This window comes from Nerophis lumbriciformis, linkage group LG18 (assembly GCF_033978685.3).
Source record: "Nerophis lumbriciformis linkage group LG18, RoL_Nlum_v2.1, whole genome shotgun sequence".
NCBI lineage: Eukaryota > Metazoa > Chordata > Actinopteri > Syngnathiformes > Syngnathidae > Nerophis > Nerophis lumbriciformis.
The window spans coordinates 30,140,001-30,150,811 of NC_084565.2; the positions used below are offsets into that span (position 1 = coordinate 30,140,001).

Sequence of the window (10,811 nt, forward strand, 5' to 3'; positions counted from 1 at the left end):
TTTGTCGCGAAATTGTTCACTGTTTCACTGTGCACCCCGCCCTCGTCCCTATTTGAGCATTATAACGTTAACAAGTTAATATTCATTGAAATAAATTCAGAATTTTTTTTTTTACCTAATGAAAATATAGGCGTAGTCTTTCTAAAACATTTTTTTAACTTCTTAAAAGCATCGTTCTGCTTGCTGCACCTGCGCACACAAAGTGTGAGGAACGCACTCCTGATGTGAGGGCATTGGCAACAATAGTCAACACTTTCTTAATGGAAATGACAATAATACTATAATAATGATAAATAATATTATCACGCATTAATATATCTTAGCCACTAATGCGTGGCAAGCATTGAATGTCTCTGCTGCATTGGATCAGTCTCCTTTCTTTAACAGGCAAAAGCTTTCTAACCTCACTAATGCCTTGCATCGTCTATATTAGATATATAACAACGGGCGGGTGCGGGCGGGTGTGGTTTTGATAAAATGTTGGTTCGGGTTATGGCGGATGGATGACGACATTTGTGATGCGGTTGCGGATGAAATAATTGCCTATCCGCGCATCTCTAATATACATATATAATAAAAACTATAAAAACTCTCTTGTTAATTTACGGAATCCGGTCAACTTCCTTTGTTTTCACTTTATCGAATTGCACATGCAAGTGACGTCAAAGATCACATTTTACTTTCAGTGCAAACAGCCAGCTGTAAAAATCTGATTTTGGCCATTTTGGCCTGCAGTGTAAATGTAGTCAGACTTAAAAGCAGACACTAGATGGCAGTAAAAGCACATCTATCCATCCATCCATCCATCCATCCATCCATTTTCTACCGCTTGTCCCGTTTGGGGTTGCAAGGGTGCTGGAGCCTATCTCAGCTGCATTCAGGCAGAAGGCGGCGTACACCCTGGACAAGTCGCCAGCTCATCACAGGGCCAACACAAGTAGACAGACAACATTCATACTCACATTCACACACTAGGGCCAATTTAGTGTTGCCAATCAACCTTTTCCCAGGTGCATGTCTTTGGAGGTGGGAGGAAGCCAATACCCGGAGGGAACCCACGCAGTCGCAAGGAGAACATGCAAACTCCACACAGAAAGATCCCCAGCACAGGATCGAACACAAGACCTTCGTATTGTGAGGCAGACGCACTAAACCCTCTTTCACCGTGCTTCCCAGTAAAAGCACATACTCACAGCAAATTGCCAAATTATTGTAGTGTTTTAATTCATTATGACTAATAATAGTAAAAATTATAGTTTAAGAAAAAAACACCAGCTTTTTGTCCGCTGTCTGCTTTGTTGTCCACAAATGGCAAGACATTCTCCACGTTTATTGTACACTTAAAAAGTGTCTGTCCATCTTAAACGTTCATTTACGTTCCGACACATTTAGCCCTGCCCATTAAGAGCATTTATGAACAGTTTTATTATCTATAGCAGTAACTTTTGTTGATAAATGAGACAGTGAGAGATTATCATCACACTTCAACTTCTCTAAACTGCCTCTTTGCTAGGTCATCATTGCTAATGAGAATCTGTCCTTAATTGTCTTACCCTGGATAAATAAAGGTTACACATATAAATACATGTACACATGTGTTGCAAAATGTTTATATACTACATTACCTATGTGGGAGGAAGATAATTGTAAAGAGTTGATATACGTTGTGGTACCTGCTTCGTCTACACAAGAAACAAACATACGTTCTGATTAGACAACGATTCTCTTTTTCCACTTATGAGCCATTCAAAAGACTTGAGTCGTTCGCAAATATCACACCTTTAGTCAATGAAGACTAGCGACCTACCACTTTTTTAGCGCCAGTAATGTTAGTTAGCAGATACTTTTGAGTTCATTGAATATCAAATGAGTGGATGATACCTTTTTTTTCCCAGTGGTGTGGGGAATACAGTATGTATAAATTCTTCCAACTAAGGTGGAGAAAAAAATAGTAAAATGCCGTTTGTTCGTCTGTTTGCTAGTTAGTCTGAAGCTTTCTAGTTCATGAACCATTTTTCATTTCAAGAAGGGTGAAACAATTCCACCAAAAGTGAAAACATTTTAATTATCTGACTTAGTTTGTGTATTAGTTAGTTAGTTAGTATAGGCTACTTCCTGGTTGACATAAGGTGATTAAATCGTACCATTTTTGATTGGGGTATGAGTGCAACGATTTAAAAAAATAAATACATTCCTCTAATACCTATGTGTCAAAGTCGAGGCCCGCGGGCCGGATGAATTAGCTATGGAATTATCTATGATATTTGATTAGTATTAGAACCGGCCCGCAGGCGACAGCCGCCTGCTGCTGTTTTGCACGCACCAAATACTACATCAGTGTTGGCGCTAGGAATTTTCAAAATGGGGTGCTAGGGACCCCATCAAGTTATAGAAATGGGCTCCCACAGTAAATTTTTGGGGTCCCACTTTTTCTTTTTTAAACCGTTTTTAAAACAAATGATAAATGTATGCATTATCCTGTTATATCTCACATTCTATATTGTGTTTTGGAAAAAGGTTGTCATAAACGTTAATTCATTAAAAAAAATAATACAAAAGAAAACACATTTTTATGCAAGTATTCAGTTATAATCATTCATTCACTTTCTTCTTTCCTTCATGAATCTAAACTTTACCGCTGCCAGGATTTTTTGGTATATTTTCATTGTAATATTTTCAGAATGTGTTTGTTCCGTTTTTGGCCAAAGTAAAACAAAGAAAAAAATCTGAATTTGTCTATATTTTTTAGTTTTAATGCCATGATTTTAATAGTCTGGCCCGCGTGTGCACAGATGTTCCTGCATGCGGCCCCTGAGCTAAAATGAGTTTGACACCCCTGTCCAACAAAAGGTTTGCATTTGATTTTCAATCTTTTTATTAGTTAGCAGGCTGTTTCCTGGCTCATGGAATTAAAGGTAAAGGCGACCGGACCATACCATTTAGTATTCTAGCGTAGGGGAATGCTTCTATCGGTAATCAAACGTTATTGTTAAAACAATAGAAAAATATACGATTGTTTGTATTTCCTTCTGGTTGTTTGTTCACAGGCTACTTCCTTGTTCATAGAATTAAAGGTAAAGGTGACTGGACCATAACATTTAGTGTTCTGAGTTGGAGGAAATGCTTCTATTGTAATCGAACGTTATGTTAGAAATAGAAAATATACGGTAGATCATCCTTATTTGTTTTTTCTTACGGTTGTATATTAGCAGGCTACTTCCTGGTTCATGAAATTAAAGTAAAGTGACGGGACTGTACAATTTTCTTTTTAACTCCAATATGACTATAAAGGAAAAAAGACAACAAAAGTCCCCTAACATTGCTCAGTAGATTATTTACTTGAGGTAACAGGACTCTACCATTAAAATCATGGGGAGGCGGGAGTGTGGAGAAAATAAATAGCTCCATTTTTATCCAGATTTTCAGCAAACTTTAGGGGATTCTTGCTCAAAATGCACTATCTTTCTGCATAGGTTGTGTCACTTTGCTGACAAACGACAACAATCATGTAGTTATACCAGCACCATGTGCACATGACCCAACTTCACACACAAACTCCATTAAATGACTTGGCTGTGAGCTGCAATAGTCGACCCCCGCTTATCAAAATGTGGCCGCTGATCCACTAGACGTCTTCCACTAATAGAGTGGACATGTTGAATGAAATACTTTCTACTGACATATTTTCTCAGATTGGCGCATCCTATCCTGCTTATGCCCGGGGGTAACAGGGGGGGCTCTTGGACCCGCCTGTGCTTCCTGACAGTGCTGACACTTAGGTAAATGAGGTGCTTAGGCTGCATTATAGCTCCGTAATAGCTTTTAGGTTTGGAGTTTACCCCCCAAGCCCATAGGGGACTTTTTTTGACAGGTGGGCTGCTCCAGAAAAAGACACAAGACGTGGGTCTTGCGCTTGGACAAGGGATGAGATGATGATGTTCTAAAAATAAAGTATAGGTGACAGAGCTTCTTTAAGGATAACAGATAAAAAATAAAAGTATACCAAAATGTATATCGATAATTTTCTATACTTTTACAAATAAGGGGAAATATAAAACATTTCTATATTGGCTTTATTTTAACATAAAATCTTACAATACAATAAACATGTTTCCTACTGCAGTCAAATAACAATTTTACAAAGTTAAAATATAAAGTAAAAGCAATTGGGATTTAAAAAAAATAAAATTTTCCATATTACATAGAGCCTGCCATAATCAAGGATTAGATTAGAATATAATAAAACGCTTTATTGACAATATATTTAAATCCTTAATAATTTATGGTAGCTACTGCTGGTCTGTGGTTTAAGAAAAATATGATTATTATTAAGTAGAGATGTCCGATAATGGCTTTTTTGCCGATATCCCGATATTGTCCAACTCTTAATTACCGATTCGATATCAACCGATACCGATATATACAGTCGTAGAATTAACACATTATTATGCCTGATTTTGTTGTGATGCCCCGCTGGATGCATTAAACAATGTAACAAGGTTTTCCAAAATAAATCAACTCAAGTGTATATTGTAGCGTCCCGGAAGAGTTGGTGCTGCAAGGGGTTCTGGGTATTTATTCTGTAAAGTTGTTTATACGGCCACCCTCAGTGTGACCTGTATGGCTGTTGACCAAGTATGCATTGCATTCACTTGTGTGTGAAAAGCCGTAGATATTATGTGACTGGGCCGGCGCGCAAAGGCAGTGCCTTTAAGGTTTATTGGCGCTCTATACTTCTCCCTACGTCCGTGTACACAGCGGCGTTTTAAAAAGTGATACATTTTACTTTTAGAAACCGATACCAATAATTTTGAAACCGATACCGATAATTTCCGATATTACATTTTAAAGCAGTCCGATATTATCGGACATCCCTATTATTAAGTACTAAAAACAAAACTATGGGTAAATGTATGCAGGTAAGTCATGTATCAGGCAAAACACACACTGTTAATGATAAAACACAAATTGTAGCAATTTGTTACAACATTTAGTCATTTCACTTGCATTAGTTGACGCTAATTGGGCGGTTTGAACTACGCTAATATTTGGCATCAATCCACGCAGCTGTGTGCGCGTGTACATACAGTATCTACACGTGCACAAGAGAGGAGCTGGTTAACTTTTGAAAGTAGAGTATGTGTGTTTGTCAGAATGGCAATGTGTTGTGAGTGGGCGAGTAAAGAGGGAGAGAGGGAGCGCGTGCAATGCGCAGTAGAAGGATGAACGGGTCCGGTTGTGTCCTGCAAAACTAATAATGAAGCAACCAGATTGTCATGAATAGGCGGCCTCGAATTCTGACCGGAAAGTGGAGCTGAGCAGACCCATTGCCGGATAAAGTGAAGGGTGTTACCCCCGACAAAAACATTGACCCTGAAAGGAACGTCTGCCCTGTGCTCCTCGACTACAGTCTGCATGGGAGCCGAACAGCTGGAAAGGTGTAACAACTACATTATTACCTGTCACTCTGTATAACTCCTTGTGCAGAGCTGAATGCTTATCTAAATAATTACCTACGTTTGAAGCAAAGGTGGTAATACTAATCGCCACGTTTGGTGAGGCTTGTCTTAAAGCAACACTTGCAATGCGGCGCATCCTTGTTTAAAGCATCATTTTTATCGTTAGTTTTGAACCCCAAACACCTCCATATTGCACTTCATGCACACCCTTTTATTAACCAGTAGAATTGTAGTTTTTTGCTATTCCTCCTCTCAAAAGATGCTATTGCTCGTATGAACTTTGTGTGTGCGTTTTGACACACTCAACATCAGGCGCCTCGGCTCTGTAGTCACCACCGCACAGCAGCATTCGGATGAAAGAACGGTACCGGTATTTTCAAAGGTAGTATAGTAGCGATTTCAATTAATTAGTATCGCGGTACTTTATCAGTACCGGTATACCGTACAGCCCTAGTGTGTGTGTATATATATATATATATTATATATATATATATATATATATATACACAGTATATTTGTATATATTTATGTGTCTACTGTATACACACACATGTATATATTCTGTATATATATATATATATATATATATATATATATATATATATATATATATATATATATATATATATATATATACACATACACACATATATATATATATACACACACACACACACACAGTACAGGCTAAAAGTTTGGACGCATTCTCCTCATTCAATGAGTCTTTATTTTCATGACTCTTTACATTGTAGATTGTCACTTAAAACATCAAAAAACTATGAATGAACACGTGGAGTTATGTACTTAACAAAAAAATGTGAAATAACGGAAAACATGTTTTACATTCTAGTTTCTTCAAAATAGCCAACCTTTGCTCTAATTACTGCTTTGCACACTCTTGGCATTCCCTCGATAAGCTTCAAGCACACCTGTAAAGTGAAAACCATTTCAGGTGACTACCTCTTGTACTACCTCATAGTTTTGATGCCTTCATTGACAATCTACAATGTAAAAATAAAGAAAACGCATTGAATGAGAAGATGTGTCCAAACTTTTTGCCATTACTGTATATATATTCATTTTAACAACAATTCGATTCACACATACATACATACAGTAGGTAGGAAAGTATTCAGAGCCCTTTAATTTGTTTTCACTCTTTGTTTCATTGCAGCCATTTGCTAAAATCAAAAAAGTTAATTTCTCATTAACGTACCCAGTGTCAGGACCCAATCTTGACAAACAAAAACAGAAGTGCAGAATTTTTTGCAAATGTACTAAAAATAAAAAAATTCAAAAGTTACATGTACTTACTGTGAGTATTCACATATTTGCTCAATACTTTGTTGATGGAGCAATTACAGCCTCAAGTCTTTTTTAATATAATGCCACAAACTTGGCACACTTAGTGTATCTTTGGGCAGTTTGGCCCATTCTTCTTTGCCCATTCCTCTTCTCAAGCTCCATCAGATTGGATGGGAAAGGTTGGTTTTCATTCGTCTGCCCACTCTACCATACAGGCCTAATTGGTAGATTGCTGGAGAAATGGTTGTCCCTCTGGAAGGTTCTCCTCTCTACACAGAAGAATGCTTTAGCTCTGATAGGGTGACCATCGGGTTCTTGGTCACCTCCCTAAGTAGACTAAGATGAATGCAGCAATGTACAGAGACATCCTGGATTAAAAAACCAACAAAAAACACCTGATGGAGCTTGAGAGGTTCTGCAAAGAGGAAAGCACCAAACTGCCCAAAGATAGGTGTGTACAAGTTTGACAGTACCACATAGGATATGTTTTAATTGCTGATACGTTTAACTGATTTTTAAATGCGCCAGAAAATAACCCGTTTTGTACACTTTTGATGTGATTTCAATGCCCAGTAGGGCGTAAATGTGTTCATGTATAATATTTCTCTAGCAATGGTCATGTGGTGAAATCAATTATGGTATTTTGACAGGTAATCTTTGAAGTCGTACATCACTGAAAGCCTAGGTGGGAAACGCACGGCCCGCTACTGTATTTGATAAAATGTGCATGACAGCCAGTGAATGTGCTTTTGTGTGGACAGAGATCGTATTGAAACAGCACTTGTATGTGGACATGGCCTGAGCACTAACCAACGAGTTAAAAGATCAAGCTGTCAGTTCTTTGTCTAGGGAGTGAGGTTTACCAACATACTCTTGCACAACTGGTATCTGTTACACTTTCCAACAGTAACCCTTTATTTCTCCAGATATATAGATACTATAGCTAACAAGCAAAACAAAAAATGACCGTCGGACATTCTTTGACTTACTTTTAACACCAAAGCTTGTTGACTGTCTTAAAGCCGAAAATGAACCATTTTTGAAAAAAACAATAGGGAGTTGCACCTCCTTTGTTATGTTTGAGGAGGTTTACAATTTAGCACGCTGTATACAGACGAACCGCAGCTTCCAGCTGCCTGCAGTCTTAAGGCAATGTGTCTAAATTTAGCGTTAACGATAAACTCTTAAGTTTTAAGACATAGGCTAATGCGTACGGCTGTTAAAACCAGTGGGATAGTTTAGCGGAGATTAAAATACGTATCAAAGTCTGGTGCAAAGCTCCATCGAGAGCAGTACGCTTGTTTGCTCGGCATCTGCCTTGAAAAAAAGAAAAAGAGCTTTGGCTGTGACTCAAGTTGCTCCTTTGGACTGCGAAAGTAAACGACAGCTGCTGCAGACTTGTTCATGTTTGTTAACATTTGTCTTTGTTTACCGGTCAATAATGCACAAATCTTAATGACACTTAACTTACTCAGCATCTGTCATCCATTATCCCTACTTTCTGTGGCTCACATGAACACAACACATTTCTCCTGAGTTGTAAACAAGCAAAGAAAAAAAAGCTTTCACTTTATTGAAGGTGTTATATGATTGCTGGGGGTGGGGGGCTTAAGTGACAGGTAAATTGCAGGTTAAGTGGAGAACATCGTCTTTTAACAGGAGACTCCAAGCTCGTCTAAATCCTCTTTAGTCTCTAATCTGAATACAAAAGAAAAGGGCGGCGGATTAAATCTGACCCCTCAATGTTCTGTTTGTTCCAGACTCAACGTGAGGGGCCTGCTGGAGCCGACAGCAACGACAATGGAGGAGAACCAGGATGTTCTCTTTTTACTTCTAGGCAAGGAAACACATTTTATCCGAGAGGAGAATGAGGCCTGCTGCAGCAAAGTGGAGAATGTGGAGTATGATTGGGTGAGATAACTAGTATGTGTGTAAAATTATATATTTTTAATATCCTCTAAACAGTATTAACTCGGTATAGCTGGACCAGATACCCGAAATGGTACCCGTTTTTGCCAGTAGAAACTAAATAAACAATTGAAATGCCAAAAGAAACAGTATTAATAAAGTATTTCTGATTCTGATTAATCACAAAACAACTATACATTTATTAATCATTATTTTGTGGTTCATAACATTTTGCAACTGATAAATGAAAACAATTATGAACATATTTACCTTTTAATTCTCAATTTTTATCATTAGTACTTTTTATTTTATTCTTTATTCATTAAAATGTATCTTTTATTATAGCTGCATATACAGGGCTAACTCGTTTTGCTAATATAGTATTGTTAACTTTCACAAACAACAACAGGCATCATTGGTCTAGTTACAGAGCATTAAAAAGGTCACAGAGTGACTTCCTGTTAAATCCAAATTAGGCTTCAAAATAAAAGTATGGCAGAATCTACCAAAGCAACTAAGAAAATACACCAATGTATTTATGTTTTTCTAAGGATGTCAAATTAATAACAGTTAACGCATGTGATTAATTACAAAAAAATATATCGCATTAATCATGTAATAATGTAGATTATTCACCTACTTTATTTTGACCGCACATGCTCCTTTTACCTTAACCGCAGATGGTTACCTGAGAGGCGGCATGGGTTGTTATATGGTCAGTGATCAGGTCAATGCATGTGTGATGAGTGAGGAGACTGCAACTGGTGTGTTATATGACAAATACCGTTTCAAAACAGACCCCGATGGGACTTAAGATAATACTGTTACCAAGTGTTAATAGATGAATAGCAAATACATTTCATATTTTTGTATGACATTGACTAAAAAATTGCAAATGTTTTAAAATATTTTTTTAAGTTAACTTATAAGGAACCTATTATGCAAAATCAACTTTCTTTACTTATTGGTACCTGCTTTTGTGTATTCGGGATCCCCATAAATCCATTAATCAAACCGTGGAAGCATTGCAGAGATATTTATAGAATAATCTTGCCTTCCCTCAAGCTTCCGGAGGAACTCGGATGAATTTACCGAGTCATCTATTGTCAAGATGGAGAGTGTATTAATTATTGGTGATTTCAATCTCCATGTTGATAACTTCCTTTGTCCTTTGGTAGCCGAGCTGGTATCTCTTATGGACTCTTCATTTTGTACAGCATGTGTCGGGTCCTACTCACATAAACGGTCACACTTTAGATTTGGTCTTTTCTTTTGGAGTAAAAATTGACCAACTAAGTATTGAAGATCTTCAAATATGCGATTACTACTGTATTGTTTTTAATCTGTCGCTCACACTGACACAGACTACTGCCAAAGTGAAGAAACAGACACGCTTTCTCAATAAATCTGCAATTGGGGTTTTCTGCCTGTCATGACGTTGACACATTTGTGGCAATCTTTAATCGCCATTGTCTGACTGTTTTGAACACAGTAGCAGCAGCAAAAAACACTCTAGGGTCTCATAAAAAAACTTTGTCTATGGATGAATGAAGCCATTTCCAACTATGGTAGAAGCTGTTGGAAAGTGTAACTTTTGTGGAAAGCAACAAAATTAGAGGTGCATAGACTGCATAGAATTTTAGCTCTTGTTTTGCATAATAAGAAAAACCCCAGTCTTATTTGACACTATTGAAAATATTGTTGAACCCCATCTCCCCACTGTAATAGATATTTGAACTTCTTTGTGACTAAAGTGCAAGACTTCAGGGCCAGTATCTGTACTCCATTGGATAGCTTGTTCACTACATCAGCCCCTTTGTGCTCATAGTCATCCTTTACTCCTGTCAGCCTACAGGATGTTCAGGTGTTAGTGGGCAAGATGAAACCCACATCGAGCCCTGTGGACATTGTTCCTGTTCCTCTGCTCTGAAAGGTTTTTGATGTTGCCGGTCCTTGGGTGGTAAAATTGATAAACCTTTCACTTCAGTCTGGCTCGATCCCCAGCTTTTTTAAACATACTTTTGTTAATCCCATTCTTAAAAAGCCTCATCTTGATCCGGTGAAGCCTATAAATTATCGACCCATATCAAAACTTCGCTTCATGTCAAAAATTATGGAAAAAGTGTGAGCTAAGCAGCT

At 37.7% G+C, this 10,811-nt stretch overlaps 1 protein-coding gene across 1 annotated transcript in view; it reads left to right on the plus strand.

Moving 5' to 3' along the window:
• Positions 1-10,602, plus strand: part of LOC133617477 (uncharacterized) — a 34,998-nt gene extending 24,396 nt beyond the window's left edge. Inside the window, exons 3-4 of the mRNA XM_072915052.1 lie at positions 8,525-8,675; positions 10,501-10,602. Coding sequence (XP_072771153.1) covers positions 8,525-8,675; positions 10,501-10,602 — 253 coding nt within the window. The remainder of the gene's footprint in view (positions 1-8,524; positions 8,676-10,500) is intronic.
• The last annotated feature ends 209 nt before the right edge of the window (positions 10,603-10,811 follow it).